Below are 23,687 nucleotides of genomic sequence, written 5' to 3'. Positions count from 1 at the left end.
AACTATATTCCTGATCCCTATGAATTTAAAAATATATATATATATATTCTCTTTAATGCTGCTAAATAACTTTTTATTTACGGTATTTTTCTACAGTTGAACATGTTTCATTATAGACTGAAATTCTACAATATTATGTGAGTGATGTATACAAATCAAAAATGTGTATAAGACAAAGTGTATACCCTTTTAAAAACCAAGAAAATGTACTTAACTGATGTTAAGGACAAGATGAGAAACAAAATAAAACCCCCAAAATATTATTTCCTTAACTAGGAGAACTACAACCTATTTTCTGACGGCAACAGAATGTAATACAATGAAAATAATATATGACTTTCATGTAGCAAGAGGCAGGAGACATCTTGGATGGACAGAAGCTTCTCTTACCAAATCATTTTGCACTTCTACTGTATATAGTCGTATATTGTGATATTTTTCACTGTTACTGTTTATTGTACTGCCACCATTTTGTTTCGTATGTGAACTTACTGTAGGATGAATAAGTATAAATTCTACTCAACCCCTGAACTGGAATTGAACCTGTCCCCCGATGTACTCGCAGTACGAAACACACAGAAGGAAAAAAACAAATAAGCACACACCACACAAAAAAACAGACTGACTGCCAACACATTTTTCAGCTTTTTAATTTTCTCGTGCTTCAAATGTTTCCCTACAAAGAAATAGTTAGCTATATATCAACAATGGCACATGAACGCTCAAATTAACCATGAAGGACGGGAGAGGAAGAGACTACTTGACACAAGAGACAATAAGAGAGAAATACTGGGTAAGAGAAGAAAGGCGGAAGGAAGAAAAAAGGAATTTCTCTACATCATAACCAAAAACAAAACCATGAAAATTGTATTTCTTTGACATTTACATTTGTAAGAATAACAACAGCAATAATAATAACAACAGTAACAACAATCATATTTGTTCAAATAATTATCATAATTATTCAAATAAATCTTGTTTATCATAAAGACAAATGATGTATATATATTTATATATATATAGAGAGAGATTTTTTTTGTTCTTTTTAACATTTTTCTTTAAAGATCACTGGACAGTAGTTTGTTTGCTTTCGCTTCTAGGCTAAAGTCAGTTGTTAGTATAGTTGCAATATTCAATAGTAAACAGTGTTTCTTGTCTTTAAAAGTTTCACTTAATTTATTCTGATGTTCATTTTCTATACAAATAAAGAATTCAGAGATATGTATACTTGTTTTTTTTTTCTATTTTCTGTATGTATAAATGTGTGTGTGCTGCATGTGTGCGGCATCGTTCAGTAAAAAATGTTTTCCCTTCACTCACTTCTGTGAACTATCAGCCCCCCTGCCCTTCTTAAACCTTTCATCCCCTTAATGACGCTGGGAAATAATTAAGCTATTCTTTAATGCCTTCATAAGTCATATTCCTTTCTTCTACGTTAGAGCACGGCCCGACACTAATCCTTTCATTACGCCGCACAGACAAAGAGCGAGAGAGAGAGAGAACAGATGGGAAAAACGAGAGAGGAGGAGACGGTAAGCAAGCGAAGAAGAGCTCGCGAGTCATTTGTTCATGCAGGATTCAATTAGGGACCACTGGATATAATTTAATAAAACTGTGCCACTCTGAATCAAACATTTTACAGGGGAAAGAAAAGAAGAGGTTTTTGCAATTAATTTAGCATTTATTTTAATTCTTGCGCGTGGTTTTCAGGATAAGAAAGACGTCCGGAGCAAGAGCAGAGCAAGAGCCATAGAAAAACGTTCTTTTTTTTAAAAGAAAGTTTCTATACATTTGTTTAAAAAGTATATTGATATATTGATATACTGACTCTGGTAATGATTGCAGGTACAAGCCAACCAAGAATAAATTTGAAGGTTTAGTTTCTGTTCGTCCAAAATTTAGTAGTGTTTTAGTCTATTGTCTACACTGGGAGCTCTTGCTATATTTACCCGGAGTGTCCATGTAGCATTTAAGCCTTTTAGACTTTGCTACGAAAAAGCGTAAAATATCATCCTGTCGAGGCTTCAAACCAAGATGGACGTAACAGACGAGCACCACGGAGATATTTGGATGTTCTCAAGTGACTTGTTGGACGAAGATGAAGACAACTGAGCTCCTGTCGCTACATTAGCATGGAAATACATTTCTCCCAGTTAGTCTAAAAAGGAATGGATCACTCTTAAAATAAGCGCAACCCTTAGTCGACTTGAAAAGAAAATGAGTGAAATTTAGATCTTGTTTGTGAATAAAGGGCCATTTGAAAATTTCAATTTCTTTAACGAATGCATGATGATCACACATCTATTTAACATCAATAATATATCATCACTTTAGTGTCTTGAAAGGGCAGGATTTGGGACAACAACCTTGATTTCAGGATCAGGATTTTCTGATCATGGACAAAGAGACACTTTAAATATTTTATAAAATACCCTAGAAAATCTTCTACCTCCATTTTCTACCATCATAAGAATAATTCTATTGTCTTCCATCAATGCAACATCATCCCTGCAGCTATGTATCGGCCACAAAAATTTGAGAAAATACTTTTAAAGTTGATAAAAGTTTCAAATTAAAAATTAGTTACATTAGAAGTTTAAAACAAGTATAGATGGTGCTCACTCCCTCTACGATTGTTAAAGAATTAAGAATGACTACTGCGTGTCCGAAAGGATCGCTTGCACTTCTAAGCATTATTCATTTCGAGACACTTTACGGCCACTGGTCAACATCCCTTCTGCGTTCTCTCTCGCTCTTTCTCAACCTCACTTGGAGCTGCTGAATATTGAGCTTTGTGAAATAAACGATTCCCTCCAGGCGAGGATGTATATCAGTCATCTGCTTCTAATTCCCTTTCCACTTTGGCGACTGCACTCTCCGCTCAATCAAAATAATTATGGCATCATTTCGGCTTCGCCGTCAGCCCTCCTCTCTTCCTTCATTTCCCCCCAGATTCATCCGACTTACAGTATATGGCACAGTCGTTAATAGCTGGTGGGTCTATAGTCGCTCGCTCTTTCTCGTTTCCTGTGTGATGTGGAGTGAAATGGATTGGCTTCTCGCCGTATCAGGACGTAGTCGTTTTCACAAGGCTGCCCGCTCTGGCGTGTTGTGTGTGTGTGTGTGTTTGTGTGTGTGTGTGTCAATGGGGAGACTGGGGAAGGACTAAATGAAGGGATGAGGTAAGAAGAGGAGAGGGTTCAAATAAAGAGATTGGGGCTACAGAAGGTACTCCTTCTTGCCCTGGCTGGCGTCGTTCCCGTTGAGAAAGGCTTCCTGGACCTCGCCATGTTCATCCAATCCGCTGGCCTCGTGGGTGAGATAGGAACCTGAAGAAAGAGAGATGGAGAGAGGTAGGGAACACAACGGGGGTGAGGGTTAGGCGATGAGGCGTAAGTATAAAAGCTGAAGGTCAGTATAAAACCATCCATTCAATTATCAAACAGTAAAAACACCTTTTTTTTTTTTTTTTAAAGTTTCTTCTAGGTCCTTCTAGCTTCATTACTTTCACATAATCTAACTTCAAGGTGATCAGCTGTCTTTACCCCGCGGGCCTAAAATATCCAATTAAGTCACAGCAAAAATAATGATACAACTGATCGGTGCATAATGAATGGACAAAAAAAGTCACTCTCTCTCTCTCTGACTAAAATAGCATTAGATGACACTATCAACAAACATACCGGTGAGGGATTAATTTAGGAATTGTTAGGTCAATACCAAGCAAGAATAGGCTCGCGGGTTCGGTACGAGCCTGCCGGCCAGAATTAATAATGTGGATGGACGTGCGAGACGATGTGGGTGGGAGAGGGAGGAGTGGGTGGGAGGAGGGATTGGCAGACAGGGGAGGATGAAAGGTCAGATGAATTGGAACGATGTGGAATGGTCATCACTTAGAAACAAAACATCCCGGTGTGACCTCAACCATTTCGAAAGGCTTTTTGTTAATTTGTCTCTAAAGATCTTCGTTGATTCGAAATGATCTGAAATAACGAATCAAATAACCTTTTCACTATTGAGGCGGTCGGATTGATTTAAGTTAATAAACCCCTTATTGTAAATTAACCTTTTTAATAGAGAAACATTTTTCATTGTGGCCAATCATTGCTATTGATGAGCCTGTCTAGAAACGCTGATGTGAGGTTACGGTTGAAACCCCTGTTTCAATATTTTGTGAAATTCTAAGACGTTTATACTGTAGTGACAGTTTTCTTGTCTAACAAGCCTCCAAATCCACTTAAAAAGTATTGTTTAATACAACAGGAGTGTTTCTTTGACTTGGATTAATTGCACAGAATGAATGAATATCTCGTTCAAAAGCATTTTTTAACACATGACATGACAACATAGGTACCATTAAAGACCACATGGAATACCACATCCAATAAAAAAATGTTGTCTAAAAAAATGCTTGCAAGTTATGAATTCAAAGTAATTGTCATGATCATAACTTCTATTTTTTCTGAGGAGGAACACATAAATGAAGATTAAAAAAACAGGTACAATTGTATAATAAATATCTAAAAAATGTCATGGTGTGTTCATATTTGGTTGAGCAAATGGCTACGGGCGAAGATTTATATAAATTCAGATAAATCAACCGAATACTTTTGTTGTTCCTGTCGATGTCATACTGACATTCAAGCTTTGGTTGGTCAACAAAAGCTAAATAATATTTACTTTTGTCATGGTGTTTCTTCAACACCATGACAAGTATCCCAACCTGCCATGAGACCACAGAATACAACTTAAACCATTCATTTTACCAGTCAAAGCTGAAATAAATTATCCTTTAGCCTCAGTCCGGGTGTTTAAAAACAGGGACGAATGTTTACCACTGTCCGTGACAAATGTGATAAGAAGTAGGATGGTCACGTATGTCTATGAAAGACATACATGAGTGACTGAGATGCTGTGTGGATGACTGAGTAAGTAAGTAAGTAAGTAAGTAATATATATTTATATAGCGCTTTTCGAGACCAGGGTCACAAAGCGCTTTAACAATCAAAACAATACTAGTGAGCTCAAGGGTTCCTTCCCTGGGGGGTAGAACAAGTATATGGCACTAAGTATAACACTAAGTATAATACTGACTTGACCTGCTCACTGGTGCAGCTTTTATTTTAAAAGGAGTTTATCTATGGCCAAGCATGGCAGCTATGTTGAAACTGTTGAAATAAATGCTGACTTGACACAAATACAATGCACAAGTTGCCCAGTTATAAACATCCATTTCTTCTGATTGGTGGTCAAGCCCCGATAGATATGAACTGACAACTGGGGCTGGTCAATAGCTCGGCACGCTAGTCTCTGAATCATTGCTTGGCAGCGTTGCTGGTCAGAGAAATGCTGCCAATACGGGGGGCACTTTAAAAGATAGAAAACACTGGGAGGTTTCTTTTAACAGATGAGTCCTGCTTCACTTACATGGAGCCATAAAACATGAGGACCACACCGACGTTTTCCACCAGCCAAGGTTATCCATCAGGGATGGCAGCCTTCTATATGATGTTGCTAACACCAATGTCTAACGCCTTCATTCAGAATTATATTTGAATTATTATTGTATTTTATATACTTATATGAGCAGATAACTGAAGGTTTCTTCATTAAACTGAAAAAAAAAAGAAATGCAATGCTGTCGGACAAATGTCCAAGTGGATATTTCATGTAATTCACATACACATATGGTGCTTGTTTTCACAAGATCACATCTTTTTGGAATATAAATCTATATTACTTTTATAAACGCACTTACACTTAGTCAATTTACTAACAATAGTTTTGGTTGGCTACCACCAATTAATAATGAAATGTGAAAGAAGAATTCTTTCAAATATATACTGTTAATGGTTGTTGTTGAGCTTCATGATCAAAGGATTGACGGCAGCAAAAACAAATTATATTGGAAATTCTTAGAATAACTGACCCCTTTTTTGACCATTAAAAACATTAAAGCATTAATAAATCAATTAAAATTTGGAAATCAAAATGTAACTTCAAACAGAAAATGGCAATTAAAAATAATAACAGTAGCACATGCATTTTGTGTGTACTTGTGTTACCTTTCTGTCGCACAGAACACCAGATGGTGACGATGAGAACACAGATGACGGTAAACACCAGCAGTGCAAGGACGCCACCTATCACCGCATATGGCACTGCACTGTGAGTCTCCACCACTGCGCCAGGATCTTGGGAACAGACAAAGATAAACAGCTTTAGTGGCCAGGAAGACGTGGCGTACATGACACAGCGAGGGAGATTAAGAGAGTGATGGATCTCAACCAGAAGGTTGGAAGATTTTGGAAGAACCTCAGAAGAAAAGAAGAAGCATTAAAAAAGAGTGTAAGAGGGTGAGTGAGACAGCAGGAAGGAGAAGTCGATATCTTCCATCCAAGTTGCATTAGCACTTTTCATTACAACACCAAGATGGAACGGAGGGGGATATGTGAAAGAATAAAGAAGTAAAAAATACGCTCTTTAAAAGCCCTGTGGAGAAAAGCGGCGGTAGAGAGGACTAGGCACTTTCTTCTAAACCAGGGAAACTTGTGAGTGTATTTACACCTGAGAGCTTCAGAGCAGGAAATTAAACCCTCCTATTTGCCCCAAGAAGTGTCATAAGATAAGAAGAGCAAAAACAGATAAATGGCTTGTAATGTTGTTTGTGAAAATTGCTTAAAATTGCCGTTATAAGACTTTGGATGAAGAAAAAAATCTAAAACTGATGCGTGACTCTTTCTCTGAGGTCTTCAAAATGTTGAACATGTCGCTGAATACGACAAACACGAGTAAATAAAACCTGTCAGAGCTAAATGTGTCCAACTAACACATGAAAAATACTCCAAAGTATCTTATATATAAAAAGAATAATAGATATATATATAAAAAATTATGTTAACTTAAAAAATGTACATCCAGTTTACTTAATTAAATTGATAGTTCACACATAATTCATTTCACTCATTGTCTTTTCTTTGATTTACGGTTGGGATTATTTACAGAGTAATCTGTCTGTTTTTAGAATTATAGGCAGAAGTGTATTTTCATTTTAATGTAGTGACTGATGCTCGGTTGTCTTCGTCTTCATCTTTGTCCATCCATCCGGACGCCTCCATGGTGCTCGTCTGTAACGTTGCAGGCGTAATAAAAAGCTTAAATAGGACTTTTAACGTTATCAATCTCTTGGTTGTGAGTGTATTCAAGGTAATTGAGTTGCATACAATAATCTGACGAATCGTTGAAAAGAATCGGAATCGATGAACAGTATTTGAAACAGGAACAGTTCAAATTCAAACTCAAATCTAGCAGCGAGACTTGAAGTGGATCAACGAATAATAGAAAGCGTTGTGTAGAGGAGGGCAGGGAGCCAATCGGAGCCAAGGACACTGAGTCATTGCAGAAGCTCCTGCACCTTCACAGTGTGGAATTAAAACATGAATCATTTATATCCGCTTTGATTCAGGTAAAGACCGGATATGAAGTGTAGGAGTTGACGACTGAAAACCGATGAAATACAGTTGAATAACCACGATCTATTCAAGTTGAAAGAACCTCCACGACATGGATCCAAATGTTGCTCAGTATGTAGTTGTTCATTCTTAATATACTAATATAATCAACTCATACTACTTAGAACTTGCTCTTGTTCTCCACCTAACTACTGTATAGAAAAGATGAAGGTGTCATTAAAGTCAGTTCATAACAGAAGATCAATTAGAATATTTTGTTAGTCTTTTTGTTGCCATATTTATAAATATATACATCATAGTAGAGAAGTTCTTCTCATTTTTATACTCGCTACTTTCAAACATCATCACATCAATTTTTCATAGAATATAAGATGCAAAAGATTAATAAAATACTGTTTCACATCAAGTAAATATTAATTAAATATGCGCACAAGTATTTTTTTGTTACACTAATTAATTAAAAAGGATAGTGTTTGTTCACTGTTGCCCCCTGCAGTAGAGGGGGAGGTACTGAATGAACCACAGAGCCATGACTAATACTGAATATGAGTGATCCTTTATGTTTTTGTTGGGAATTAAAGAAATTCCACCAATGGTTCAGAAAAAAAGTTTCCAAGGACGTGTTCTCGGATTTGGGTACAAAAAAAGGTTTGAGTGAATTAAGAACTTAAGAACACAAAGGATGATACTTTCTGATTCCGACAATGCCCTGAGGGTGAACAAGCTCAACCTGTCAGAGATGGTAAAGGAAAAGAAGTCACAGAGAATCAAAAAGGAAGCTTGAGCTCCAGACACCGACTCCCTTCTTTTAAGAAACATGAAGGAAGGAGGCGCTGAAGGAAATGTGAGAAACGGAGTAATACTAAGGAGCTATTTGGAGTAATACTGAGGAGCTTCATGGGGTAATACTGAGTATATTTGTGGAGTAATACTGAGGTACTTCGTGGAGTAATACTGAGGAGCTTTGTGGAGTAATACTGAGGAGCTTCATGGAGTAATACTGAGGAACTTTGTGGAGTAATACTGAGGAGCTTCGCAGAGTAATACTGAGGAGCTTTGTGGAGTAATACTGAGGAGCTTTGTGGAGTAATACTGAGGAGCTTCGTGGAGTAATACTGAGGAACTTTGTGGAGTAATACTGAGGAGCTTCGCAGAGTAATACTGAGGAGCTTTGTGGAGTAATACTGAGGAGCTTCGCGGAGTAATACTGAGGAGCTTTGCGGAGTAATACTGAGGAGCTTTGTGGAGTACTACTGAGGAGCTTCGCGGAGTAATACTGAGGAGCTTTGCGGAGTAATACTGAGGAGCTTCGTGGAGTAATACTGAGGAGCTTTGTGGAGTAATACTGAGGAGCTTCGCGGAGTAATACTGAGGAGCTTTGCGGAGTAATACTGAGGAGATTTGTGGAGTAATACTGAGGAGCTTCGCGGAGTAATACTGAGGAGCTTTGCGGAGTAATAATGAGGAGCTTCGTGGAGTAATACTGGGGAGCTTCGCGGAGTAATACTGATAAGATTCGTGAAGTAATACTGAGGAGCTTCGCGGAGTAATACTGATAAGCTTCGCGGAGTAATAGTGATAAGCTTTGTGTAGTAATACTGAGGGGCTTTGCGGAGTAATACTGAGGAGGTTCATCAACACATTAATTAGAAAAAAACTTGTATGTGAAATTATTATTTAAAAAAAAAAAACCAGTTCATCCTTTGCTTAAATTTTTATTATTTTATTTTTATCCATTTATGGCTGTTAACATATAACTGCAAAAATGAATGGTAAATATTAAATTAGTCGGAAGAAGACAAAGCACCTGAAGAAGAGCATTTCACAGTAACCGTGTCTACGTTTAAACAGAAGGCACTTTTCCATTTTTTATTTGATGACCCAATTGTTTTTCACCTCCTGTGCACTTCAGCACAAGATTTCCATTATTGCTGTAGTTTAGTTCTGTTGGGTTCTATACTGGCAGGAGGACACGCGTCGAGAAGCCATCATCGTAGCATTATTGTCACATTTATTTTTTTAATTTCCCAGAGCTAGACGCGTGTTTCGTAAAAGTAATGAGACATATTTAATGCCATCAGTTAAGATAAAAGGTGTCTTGTTTAATGACAGTGTAATATATGGGGTGTTTTTTTTTTGCAACTCTTGCATCTTATTGCAAGATGAAGTGAGTTTACTGCACCCTCAAGCAACGGCTGTCACTTTAAGTTTGATGTTAAACCCCTAACACACAGTCATTAATAATATCCGCCGGGCACTTTGGGAAATCTCTAACACACACTCTGATATAACGAAACACACATTGCATGCACACAATGCTGACAGTGCAGTTTGTTGGTTAGCATCAAACCGCCCGTGATAAGAAAGAAAGCAGAAGTGTGTGGCGCTTTCCCCGAGTATCTGCAGACATGATTATGCACAGGGCAAATAAAAATAACAGTTGCAGGGGAAATTTGTTTGTGTGTGTGTGTGTGTGTGTGTGTGTGTGTGAGTGTGCACCTGAGCGCAGCAGGGGAGTGGAAGACACCAGAGGAGAGCGGAGAAGGGCGAGCGGATAGATGGGAAGTGTGTTACCTTCTGGGTCCTGGCCATGGATGGGTGGGGAAGGGGTTGGGGTGCTGGGGCGGGAGGTGAATGGTTGGGTGGTGCGAGTGGTGCGAGTGGGAGGTACCGTGGTAGTGACATTATCTACAGGACGGACACACACATACACAAAATGCTATTATCTACAACATGCGGTGACATTCAGACAAAGACAATGCAGCACATAAAAGACAAAACAGGATGCAAAGAAATGGTTTTACTCCAAGATTCGTTTTTACATTCATTATTATTAATTTCTCATTGTTTTTGTAATTGTATGTCTTATGTTGGCATTGTTAACATGGGTTTGTGTTTGTTTATAAAAACAACTTTTTTCTGCAACACCAGCAAAACTTTTGCTTTTAGTTTCTTTTTACTTAACTGCATGTTTGTTATTGTGCAATTTATATACTGACTCCTTTAAGAAACATCTTAAGACGTTTTTATTTGTTCAGGCTTTTGCTTGATTTTCTGGAATATTGTTTTGATTGTTTAAGCGCTTTGTGACCCTGGTCTGGAAAAGCGCTATACAAATAAAAATTACCTACTTACTTACTTACATACATCTGTGTCTTAACATTATCTCGCCTTAATTTTGAAGAGGTAAAGTTTTGCAACACAGGTTTGAAGTATTTAAAATATTGATTTAAACTAGGCTTGAATTTATTTATTTATTTTTTCCCCAATTTTTGTCTGCATTTTCTTACCTATGAAGTCTCAAATATTAAATAAAATGCCAATTTAGTTGAGTCAACCATAGAGTTGTATAATATTTAGTTTTTAAATATTTTTTAAAATCATTTATAATAGTTATGATTAATTATTTTCAGGTTTTGAATCGATAGAAGCACATTTTTTATAAAGAATAACATTAATATTTTAGTTTGCATCAATGTACTTTTATCCTTCCATTAATAAAAGTTTTATCGACTGATGGGGAATAACAATGACAACTTTAAGAATGTTCCTCCTCCTACAGTAACTTATGTGTGAGATAAACACAGTACATCACGGGTTTGAAGATGGAGGTGAAGGCACGAAGAAGGAAAAATCATCCCAGCAATGATAAGTAGAGTCTGATGCAATTCCAATAGCAGAGACAAATGTGACTAATTATTTTCCTAAATTGACCGTGTGTGAAATGGGATCGATTGGAAGCAGTGACACGTGGCTGGAACACGGACGATTTATGCTCGTAGCCGACGAATACACAAGTTGATCGGCAGTTCAAGGAGGAGATTCACGAGTGTGGGGGCGGGCGATCTTCACAGATACCGAGACGAGAATTCCACCTGGCAGACTGACATTCATCTACCGTGTCCAATAGAATACATATGAACACATTTCCGATCGTGGACACATTTCCCCGTGGCACGATAGCGGTAGAGACAGGGACGCCAACTGTGACAGATGCGTTTTTTCCCCAGAGATGGTCGCCACACAGGGAAACGTGTCATCCCTTGACGAGCGATAGCTTGGATCTCGACACGTTCTCTGGATCAATGGTGGAGACGCTCGAGCGGGAGGAGTTCATATTGCGTTTAGAGACTAAAACAATGGGAGAGAAAAAAAAAAAAGGAGATGATGCATCAGCACTTTCACGACACGTCACTTCATCAAACCGTCTGTGCGGGAACCTTCTGTGCTGGTTCTCGGTGGCATGAGAGCATGTGTTCGTTCAAAATTGCCTACATACATAATTGTTACCGCACACTCGCGGCTTACGGAAGCACACCTATATACATACTGCCCTTTCAGCTCAGGAGTAATTTATTGGTAAGTGTTTCACCGTCTTCTTCCCTTTTCTCCCACTGGCCCTGAGATCATCAATCTCTTTTTGTTCTCTTCTTATGTCAGCAGTAAAACTCTCCCCTCACACTTTCTTAAAGCCCATTCCACTCTTGTAAGAGCAGAGTTCTTAAGGATGCTGGAGAAAAAAAAAGAAAGTATGATGGAAAAATACGACGCACAGTGTTTGAGGGACCATCTGGTCCAGGAAAACCTGAGGTTTTTTTTGGTGAGGGGTTTGTAATTTGGTGAGGGGTTTGTAATTTCTCCCCCATGCTTTCTTTTAGGGTTTTAGTCCAGAAACATACAGAGGTTGATTGGAAAACTCCAACCACTTGAAACCCAGATTAAGGAATCAGCGATAGAAATTAAATAAATACTAGATAAATACTTTGATGAATAATAAGACGCATGTAAGAATAGAAAAGGAAAGAAGCGCATAAGCTCTCAGAGGAATGTTTTATTTTTGTACTTTCCTCTCTGATGTCGACTGAATAGCAGCGTACTTTGTTCAAAAGTAGAGATAGTTTTACAAGTCCATCTAAAATCCTTTCATTTGGTCCCAATGCGTTGTTTGAAACAGTGTTGTGGAATATGCAACTGCCTGACAAATGCCCACAGCATGAGGGGAAAAAAAACATGTTTTATTTGCTTTTATCATAGTCATATACCGGTGTTTGATAGCCAGAAGTGTACTTCAAAAGTATACTGCAAGAGTCGCAGCACTATTTCACGAAGCTTATATGTGCAAAAAACAAGTGGTGTATGTTCAAAAGAAAACATATTTGGAATCAGTTTTTTTCTGATTTCTTCTGAAATACATTTGACAATATCCTCAACATATTTATTAAGCTTTTAGCGAACTCTTGCTGTATTATGCTTGGAACCGCTGGATGTTCAAACCTTTTGCAGTTTTCATGTTTTTTGCTACTTCTTTCCTGACACTTGGGCCTGAGCTGGACCTCTGGATTCTGGACTTAGCAGGAGGTATCTTGCTGCCTACACAATCTCATAACTTTACAAGGGTTGCGTGCATGTTGCGTTAAAGTTAAATCATGCTCAATCAGTGTGATATACCAAGTTTGTATGGGGTTAGGGTTTCCCTGTTTGCAACATTGGGGAGTTTTGATCGATGCATTTGTGAAAATGGTATTTGACCTGAAGGATAGATAACAAGGGCGGCTGATTGCTCTAAAAATAATGGTTCTTTGTTGCTGATGCATCCCAGGAGACACACAAGATCATTTAGTTTTGACACTAGTTAACCCAGTGTTGTCAACCCGAAATAAAGCACTATGACTTTAAATTAATTAATTATACTCTAGATCAGAGTTGCTCACACTTTTTTATCATGTGGGTTTCTTATAAAAATTATTAAGTCAGAATGATCTACAAAACATTTATTTATGTATAAATATATATCGAGGATGATTCATATGTAGAATGCATGGTATTGCACATTGACTAGTGACATAATGAACACAATTAACTATACATACTGTACATATTGTACCTAAATTAACTCTTTTCAATTGCACTGAATGAATAATTTTTGTTTACACAATCATTGAAGCTCATTTACAATAATGAACCTTGACTGCAGTGAATTGATGTAAGATTAAGTTTAAAAACATACACTTTCTCTTCATCGTAGTGTGGAATGTACGGAAACGTAGTTACAGCGTTTACTGAATGAAAAACAACTAAATAAGAGATAAAAGATATTAAGAACAGAAAACTTGCCATTCAACATGTGCGTGGAAAACACTGCGATAGCATTTTGTCCACAACCTTTTTTGTACCGCGGGCCAGTTAAATGTTAGGATTATATTCACGGCTTAATGTTCAGATAAAATATATATATATATAAAACAGAATGACCTGCAAGAGTCACACGCTAATGTTACTTCAGAGAAAATCTGTTTTCTTTTTCTAAAATAAACACTTTTCAGGCAGTAATAATATTTTATTTTGGTCTTTCTGAGCGGCCCGGTAACAAGTCTCACGGCCAAGTAGGTTGGTGACAACCGATTTAAAGAACACTCATATACTACAATTATATCACTTAAACTGTGAGAATAAACAGTTTCTGTTTAAAGGACTCATCTTGTTAAATGTTGGATTAATTGTAATCAGATGTTTCGAATACTCTGTGTACTCGTGAAACAGCAGATCTCTTAAAACAATCCAAAAAGCTTTGGATATCTGAAGTAAGTGTACATTTATTCTGGTCTACATGTTGTCCCTGAATATAATTAACCAACTGGCATCTTCTTCTTTTCTTTCTTTACATTGTCTTACTTACTTTAACTTTCATGAAAGGGAAACACATTGTTCACAAATTCTCTCGGGTCATTGAAAGGTTTCCTTGAACCTCGTATCAGTGATTGTTTTTACTTTCAACTAGAACTACAGACAAATATGAAATGCTGTATGTTATCCCTCCACTGCAGTCCTCCGGCTCAATTGTGGGCGAGCAGAGGAGCATGTGTGTGTTGTCAGTGTAAGGGCTCAGGATGAATAACCGGGGTAGTGGCGTTAATTAACTGGACACAGATTAATTTCTCTTGAACTCAACAAAGCAGCCAATAATAGTCCCCTTTACATTTGTACAGTATGTACCTTCCATATATATATATATATAAATTAATGTTGCATCTTCTTTTCTGAGAAGTAGGAAAGTTTCTCTTCATTTCTTTACCTTTGTGCTGGTTCTCATTCATCCAGGCAGCACTTAAACTGGCTCCTGCTGTTTGTGAGGCATGAAAACCCTTTGACATATATTTCCCACAGTTGGTCACTTAAATATGGTGATACTTATCGGTGAAAGGTTTGACGTACATTGTGACTTCTCAACATGTGCATCGCTCTCTCTCTCCCTCTGACCCTTGTCGAAAACATTAACATTAACAGGAAAGCAGTCAAAATTGTATATTTCTGATTATCCGACAGGCAAACTCAGTTTCAAGAAGGTTTCCCGGGAGAGAAAATAAAATATATTTTTTTGTCATTGGTCATCCTCCTTGGATAATGTCCTAGATGGAGAATCTTTAAACATATTGTTTGGTTTCAAACAGCATAGAATGTTCTCTATTTTGCTAAAATATATGAACGATGGTAAAAATGGATAAATATACCTTGGATCCGGAGGCTCAGGCATTAATTCATTCAAATCCAAAGTCAAGCTGTGAAGTCATGACTGTGTTTCGGACTGATCACTGGTCAATGTTTAGTCTCTAAACATTCCCTTTCAGTTATGTTGAATGTACATTTGCAATAAAATTTTGAACAAATGCCTGCCAAGGAAAAATAGAAAATTAAACAAGTGTGGCCATATGGATTCTGGATAGAAGATTGATAACTTTATTGATAGTGTATATTGTGATGTTCTTTCCAATGATACTGTATCTATATTCAATAGCACTGTATCGATTATTTAAAAAACGCTTAAAAAAATATTTTATTTTTTCATGCTTGCTTTGCCAATAAAGTTTTCTGTGTTAGAGTACATTTTTATGGTTTATATAAATAGTGTTTGTGTAAAATATAACAATTCTGTTTTCTACAAATATCTCCAGCAGATTTTAAAGCCATATTTCGGTTTCAAAGAAAATGGAAGCAGTTATTACCTTGTTAACAGTCATGCGGTTTGTAAATTCTGCAACACCAGTGAAAAATATCTTTTTCCTACAGTATCTTAATATATCGCAATACATCGTATCGTTGCCCCTGTATCGTGATACGTATTCTTCTGATTACTTCCCACTATCATTTCTAGCTTGAGGGCACATATTCTTGTTATTTTGCTCACTTTTCTTCAAAGTGTTTGCATCTGCTGCAGAGTTGGATCCATTAATTACTGATCTTTCATCCAAGCAAGCGATGATGGACAATGTTGCACTTTAATATGCATTCATCTTTTGTGTGTAGTGTGGCTCCACATCCTTGTTTTGTTCCACGTATTCCGGACCTCCCTCTGTAGCTTCCATGAATACGCAAGTGCTGTTGAGATAAACACAAAATAACACAACATCTTCACGATTTTATCCGTCCCTACAGACGGAATGAATTGTCTGACTCTGATAACAAGTCCATCAACACAGTGGAGTACAAAAGAAAGATATTGGTCGGTTTCCCTCTAGTGGTGTTTTATAATGGATCCTCTTTCTTTACTCCTTTTTTTTCTTGCTCTTTCAATTCTAATGTGTTTTATTGGCTCTTTGATTCATTAATATTTGCTGCAATTACACAACATTTTCTTTCCAGACGATCTGCAGCATTTCTCCCGATTTTCAAAAGCAGACTCATCACAAAAGCACACACTTTAAGGAATCCATTTTCTCATTTACAACTGAGATAAAGCAAAGCTCCAGCCTCGCTTCCTTTGACGTCAAAAACTACATTTTCATCTTTGTGTTATTTGTGTGGAACACTTAACAACTTCAAAAAAAAATGCCACACTTGGATTTCTTTAGAAAGGAATTACAACTTGAACACACAAGGATAAAGTGATAAAGCTAAAGCAACAATTCCATTTATCTTGAGTTGCTTCATCATGTGTGCATGTGACCTGAGAGTGATCCAATCACATTTCTGTGTGTGGCGTACGATCTTCACAAACATTCCATCGACCCCAGAAGTTGAGAAATGACTACAGAAAAAAAGCTTAACCTTCAGTTTGAATGGCTTGTATTCATCATTTCAAGTGAAAACGGTTTAAATACAGATTAAAATTGTTTGAAAATTGTTGAATTCTAAATTCACTAGGTTGACTGCAGCTGAAAACTTTAGTTTGTAGTTGAAAATTCTACGATTATACGTAAGTACTAAGTACTTAGTGTACAATTGTACACTTTGTAAATTTGCTGAAACTGATGTGATCTAAACAAACAAACAAAAGTATTAATTTCTCAAAACTGAGTCAGACTTAACAAGTTCCGTGTTAAGTTTGGAGTGCATTTGTTTAGTTTTTGACGTTACCTTAGTGAGAAGTCATTTCACGTGATTTAGTCTTAAAAATATATGAAGAAACATTAGTTTTAGTTAACTAACACACCAGCTAAAAACACCTGGACACTGACCTGTCAACTTTCAGAAAAGGTGAATAATAAAAGTCCAGGAGTGTAAATATGTCAATGAATTTGTCATCTTACTTTTATTCACATTATTTGAAAATGTTCTTATATTGTTTTTAGTTGTTTGGCTGTTTTGCTCACTGTCTATTATTTTTTATTAATAAAACTTTTCTTTCCATGAAATCAATATACCATTGATAAAAACATACAAAACTGTAGCAGTGAGATAATTACTAAAAGGTATTCAAGCGTTATGACTTACAGAGATCCTTCAAAGCGTCTAAAAAGGGTTTTTAAAAGGCATCGACAGAAACACAGAGAGTGACCGGTTCAATATCACTTAAAAGTGATACAGTTTGTCAAAGCTAATATTTCCCCCGGGAGCTTTTTCGCATCAGCACTAGTCTCCGTTCAAAAAGTGATGAATAGGCACTTTTACCTGGGTTTGTATTTGGTATATATCTCCTGACAGTAGATATAACTCTCACAAAAGGGATTTTGACAGGAGAAAAAGGTTAGAAAAAGCCCTGGTGGTGAAAATGTTTTTTTTTTCTTTCTCACTGACTCATGCTTAACAGCGATCATCGTCCTCCAGCACACTCCAGGAACCCCCCCCCCCCCGGGGAGCTCACACAACCTGACACTCAACTCATCTGACAGGCCGCGGTACTGCATGTTAACCTGCATTCGACCTCCATCGCCCTCTCTTTCCTCTTTCATTCCGCTGTTTCCCGCCTTGACTTTAGACATCTTCCTTTCTCTCGCTCCCACCTTCTCATCCCTCACTTGCACTCCCTCATGGTTTCTTCGAAAGCCTGGACAGCCATTTTTTTTCCTGAGAGACAGGAATGTGGGAGCAGAGGCCAAGCTGCTGGCGAGGTGATAAACAGTCAGAGAGGAGGAGGAGGACGAGGAGGAGATGGAGCAAAAGAGAGAGACCAGGCTCGAAGAACAAGAGAGCGGAGACGATGATTGAGAGCAGGACCAAGGGTGGGTGATCTCGGGGGGGATGTGATGTGGAAAAAACGGACATGAAGTGAGCGTTTCTTTCTCTGTATCCTCGGTCAGCCGAGACAAAAAGTGTATATAGTAATGGAACATGATGTAAGTGATGATTATTTGTGGGTCACACAGCTCCAGTCCAGTAACATACATTGGATGAACTCTTAAGTTATCTGTAGGTGTGAGTGTGTGTTGATGAGTGTGTCTCAGAGACAGACTAGTGACCTGTTCAGGGGTTCCCCCAGCCTCTCAACCCTCTGTCCCATAAGAAGTCCACTGCCTCCTTGAAGAAATATCTGAAGACATTTGTGCAGGCTTTTCCCTGATTCTCTTAGACTCCTGTGTTGTTCTCTGTGTCTTGACCTTTTAAGTATATATTTTATTGAATATTGTTTTGATTGTTTAAGCGCTTTGTGACCCAGGTCTGGAAACGCGTTCTTCAAACTTATAACCCGAGAATAAGTGGTTGAAAATGAACGAATAAATATTTCATTCTTGAAATATTAAATGTTCAAGATTTATATTTAGTCAAATTATTAAGCCACTACAAGCTAACTAACACTATTTGTGATTATAGAATCTAAATAGAAGCTATAATAACATGTATGTAAATAAAAAAGGAAACCATAGAAGCATGAATCACATATTTGGCATTTTATTAGATAGTTTGTTAATTTCCTTTTAAATTACATATGTTACATATAACTTGGTTAATATTGATATGCAGGAATGTTTTGGTAGAGATTAAGAAAAAACAATTATGATGAAAACAAAGCTTCAGCATATAAACATCAAGACATTATTTAGTGAATGCAATGTTTCAACAAATATTGACACAAGAAAGCAGCAAGATTGGCTTAAATTATATGTTTCAAAGTGAACTACACCAATATACTCTATCAATGGCGGGCAAACTACAATTAAGTCTGTAAAGAGGTGGACATCAAGGAAGTGTGTTACTCTGTGGCCTGTCTTCTCACCTGGCCAACCTGTTATCTGGCTGCAAAACATGGAGTTAGCGTGAAAGGGGAAGAAACGATGATGAGCTAATGGCCGGGCTCCGAATGATGGAGGGCGGTCTCGCTGTCAGAGACTTGAAGAAATTGGATTCTCAACAAGCTGTCTGCTCAATTTGGGGAAAATTGACATTTTGAAAAGTGCAGAAAAAGCCACAGTGGCCAGTCGCACAACAATTTTGAGGTATTTTGGGCTGCAGTTCGTCTCGTTGATCTACAAACTGTCAGAGGGGAAGTGGAGAGATCACAGGATCCTCAGCACCTTTTTCACCAGCACATCTGGTAGTTATTTTTTTTAACATTATCTTAAAAGTAGATAAAAATGTATCTGATTGAAGAAAATTTCCGCTATAATGTATTTCTCTTCGGCATCACCTATCTACCCTGTCATTTAAGGACGGAAGATAAGAAATTCCCACTCGCCAAGATTGCGAAAAAAGTCAAGATTCACTCGTATAATGATTTCCTCTTTACAAGATGGCGACGCACAGAAGTGCAATGACTTCTTCAGCTCCAGGGTTTTAAGAAAACACTATCAGGACTACGATTACTACACAATATCAACATGAAGTATCAGCTTGACTGACTATTTTGAAAGTCAATTTGGACAAAACCACTTTTTCTGAGCTCTGAATTCAACATGTCTGACTCTTCTGGGGACATGTTCATGGTGCAGCAAACAATCTTTCTGGCAAACGTCTGTGATTTCAATGAGAAGAAAGCAGCTTTAACAAAAACATTCTCAGTCTTCCAGGTCAATGATCTACAGCTCGTCTGTATGGACTGATGCTACTTCAGGACTTCTTCATCCTGCTCCAGGATGTTGCCCATATTTAGTTTTTTTTATTCCATGTTCTGTTGTATTCCAGTCATTCCTAGACCTCACAAATTCATTCCCCTTATTAATATTGAATGAAACAACAAAAACAACGCTTGAAATCCTAATGAATGGAAAACAAATAATATCTCTATGAAGGTTATTAAAGCAAACACCAATTACATCCCTTTGAATTGGGAAGAACAACAAAGACAGGAACGAGACAGTTGCTGGTACGGGCTAGTCCTAAATGTAGGTAGTTGGTCAATAGAAGAATATTTTTCCATGATGAAAGAATGAGTCATGAGTCAGATGATAATCACTTAGGTGGATTAGACTGCTGGACATTATCTTTATTGACTGACTCGTTTCTCGTTTAATCAACACAACGTGACGCGCCACAATCTATGATCTCCCAAGCTTTATTTCCATTGGCCACACAGTGAAACAAGGTTGTGACATGTTAAAAACGCAGACAAACATTTGATTGTACACAAGCTCTACGGAGGATTAACTCATGACGCGAGTTGAAGTGACTTTGACTCTTATCCAGATTAAAATGACGAGTGAATCATCAATTTGAAGCTCTTTGGATAAGATGTTACACTTCATGCACATCAAGGACACAGTTGAAGTAGGATTGCTAAAGGATTCTATAGAAGTGAGCTAATAGAGAACTGCAAACATGATCTTATGCGAGAGATTCTTTTGTCAAGTCAAACTCATACGGCTTGGAAATACATTCTGACAAACATAGTCATCGGTTATGTTTTTCTATTGATTATTATCCTATGTTGTGTTTACATCACTATGCAATAAAAGATGACCAAACCCTTCAATACATGAACATGTTTGTTTTGCTTATGTGAACCAAGATTAACTCAGAAGAGCATAAGAATTCTATTCTCACAAGGTTTCTGCTTTATGTGAGTGGTTGCTGGTTCAAGTCTTTTGAAGACCCAGTAAAAAAAATAAAGTTGAGTTCCTGGCCTTCTGTTTGAGCCCACTGCCTCCTCTATATCCTAAATTGTGGCATCTTGACTCTCTGGTCCTCTGCTGCTACACCGAACAGTCTGGACACACAGACTAGAAACTAGTGCAATGTGAAAGATGCTTTACAAATAAAGCTTACTTATGTACCTCTCAAATTTCGTTTTATGTATTCCCCCCGCATGCCCACCTTAGGAAGAAAAGAAATCATTTTGTGCCTCAACCCTCCCACAGCTGTGAATCGTATAATTTGTTATAAAAAAAGAACTTCCTCAAATTGCCTGAAATAATAATAAAAACTGAATCTTCAAACAATTAACGATTTTTGTTATATTAAATTGAAACAATTATTTCTGAAAAATAAAATGAAATAAATGCATTTAAATTAATCAGCAACTCAGGAGCCCAATAAATAAAACAAAAAGGAATAAAACAAGTTGTGCTGTGCTAGCGTTGCTAGTTCACTGAAGTAGCTTTCCCAAAGCAGGATGATTGTCGGTGATATTAAACTCTTTTTTCGCTCTCAAGCAGTTTATCAACAGGATAGATGTGCAAAGGTTTGAAGTGACGCGTTGTTTTATTAAGCTTCATAAGGTCAGCTGCCCATGTTTTGAGTCACAGTAAACACACTGGTCCTTCAACGTCTCCAACCGTCACCAACAGTAAAGCCTACACTACATACAAATCCTATTTCTCATGTTAGCTTTAAGGGGATTTTGGTTTGTCTCATTATCGCCATCTCTCTCTGCTTTTCTTTTCATCACTGATAAGTAATGTTCCATGGTTTTTATCAAGAGTTTATTGGATTCAATATAGTTTTTTCTGTTGCTGGAAAATGCAACTGTCTTTTAAAGTAAGTAAGTAAGTAATTTATATTTGTTGAGAGCTTTTCCAGACCAGGGTCACAAAGCGCTTAAACAATCAAAACAATACCCAATAAAATATATACTTAAAACGTCAAGATAACACGAGAACAACACAGGAGTCTTATGGTAAACAAGATTTTATCTCCAGAAAAACAAAGCATTTTCAGTGGGCGGGGCTTAAGCACATTTTCTAATGTAAATAGATCAATGAAAACAGACACATACTGATGATACAATAGAGGTCCAAGATCAAAAGATGCACTTAAATCAACATATTAGTTGCCCTTTAACTAATTCGTGTTTTAACATTGACGCCACATGACTACATTCTTTGTAATCACCTCTCAAGGCAGTAGTCCTCCTCACACTAGCTCTTAAAAGATAAGAGGGTTTGTCTTTACAACAATAACAAGTTCTTTGATACTACTCTTGTGTTGCATTATGGGTAGATCGCAATCCTTTATTCTTCAATCGCCAGGATACGAAACTAAACCAAATTAAGCGTACCAGTAAGAGAGACCTAATTAAAGATCAGTGAAGACACCTAAGTGAAATCAAGAGGATGAATGATGAAATTTAAGAGCAGAATACAGTAAGAAATGTGAGAAGGAAGCTAAGAAGTGGAGGTGGTGAGAAAATGCATTTCTCAACAGAGGTGGTAACGCACATCAAAGCTCGACTTGTCTAACCTTACACACTAGGGAGTGAGGGAGAGAGGAGTAGGTGGGGATGGCACCTTTCATCTTGTCACCGTTGACACCCTTGATGCCCGTGGAAGGGTTCAATTATAAGTGTCGTTTGATGCTTGATGTTGTTGTACAGAAAGAGTGTGATTCCTGATTCTGTGCTCTCTGAGACAGAATCAGAAAAGAGTAATGGATGGATGCGGGGGCTCTGCTGCGCCAGATATCTAGTCTACAATTCCCCCCCCCCCGAGGCATCTGATTCCCATCCCAGGTGTCAGGGGTGTAATGGCAGGGGCAACCAGCAGGGGGGCAGAGGATGAAAAGGGCAAGACCTGCTGATTGACAGCCCTGAGCGAGTAATTAGGCCGCATCAAAAAAAAAAGCAGATTACACACGAATAGTGAAACAGCTTTTCAAAATGTCAAACTAGTTTGTCTTCACTTAATAGAAAGAAGCAACCATTATGAGTCAACCTATTTAAGGAGATGCTTTAATGTCATCACAATGATTTTCATTTTTATTTCCACCACCTTGGTTTCCTCATGTGTTCCTTCTCATCTGCAAAGGTTCCGCCACACGAACGCTGCTGCCTCAGCATTTCTGTTATTTTTGTATTTCTGTTAGTTACTCCTGGACGGGCTGTACAATCTCAAATATCCCCAATGTGGGAAAAATAGTACATATACTGCCGAATTTTACTTACTTATTGCCACATGCTTCAATGAAAACCAATGTAATGACAGGAATCCAGCTTCACATACACTACTATATTTTTGGACTATGAAGACATATTCTAAATTACTTTCCTATAGGTGTATCCATTGATGAGTTGAATGTATGTCCTTTGTGTAATCAACTGTTAAACATTGATAATGTCATCACGAATGCGCAGAACTCATTAGACAGGAAAGAGAATTGAGTTCCTTTAACTACAAGGCTTTCTTTAAATCCTTTTTTTTTCTCAAACACCAATCACCATATGATGTTCCTTGTGTGTGAATTCTTACCGTACTTACTGATGATTTTGTCCGAGTTGCCCAAACATTTGTCAAAATATTGGTAAACTTAGAAGCCATTACTCTGCAAGACGCCTTGGTACTACTCCGCAAGGTGCCGTGTTATTACCTTAAATAAAAGTAATTCATGCTTTAAGTAGGCTTGTTTATTATCCTCTCTCTTCACAATCTGTTTCTTTCATTTAACACATCAAAACCCCTGCAACTCAGCGATATGCTTTTCTAATAACAGTGAATGTGATGTTGGCCAACACATATATATTCCTGTGTCAACACAGTATCCTGACGCTGCGATGCCACGCCATGTTTTATGCACCTAATAATCCAGCCCCTCATTGAAATTGCACCTTGAAATCCAGAAAATTCAGTAAGTACA

General features: G+C 37.6%; 1 protein-coding gene across 4 annotated transcripts in view; it reads right to left on the bottom strand.

Moving 5' to 3' along the window:
- Positions 1-634: 634 nt before the first annotated feature.
- The window catches only part of cadm4 (cell adhesion molecule 4), a 239,743-nt gene continuing 216,690 nt past the window's right edge, over positions 635-23,687 (bottom strand). For 2 of the 4 annotated variants that reach the window (XM_087804976.1, XM_087804975.1), the window contains exons 7-9: positions 10,047-10,160; positions 6,066-6,194; positions 635-3,329 (exon numbers count right to left, since the gene is read on the bottom strand). In XM_087804976.1, the coding sequence (XP_087661102.1) occupies positions 3,220-3,329; positions 6,066-6,194; positions 10,047-10,160 (353 nt within the window). In that variant the 3' untranslated portion in view covers positions 635-3,219. Of the gene's footprint in view, positions 3,330-3,683; positions 3,755-6,065; positions 6,195-10,046; positions 10,161-23,687 lie in introns of all 4 variants that reach the window. The other 2 variants (XM_087804978.1, XM_087804979.1) reach the window with 2 other exon arrangements.

Source organism: Callionymus lyra, chromosome 13 (assembly GCF_982586985.1).
Source record: "Callionymus lyra chromosome 13, fCalLyr1.hap1.1, whole genome shotgun sequence".
In the NCBI taxonomy this organism is placed as follows: Eukaryota; Metazoa; Chordata; class Actinopteri; order Syngnathiformes; family Callionymidae; genus Callionymus; species Callionymus lyra.
Note: the sequence above shows the minus strand (reverse complement) of the source record. Positions and strands in the feature narration are given on the sequence as shown.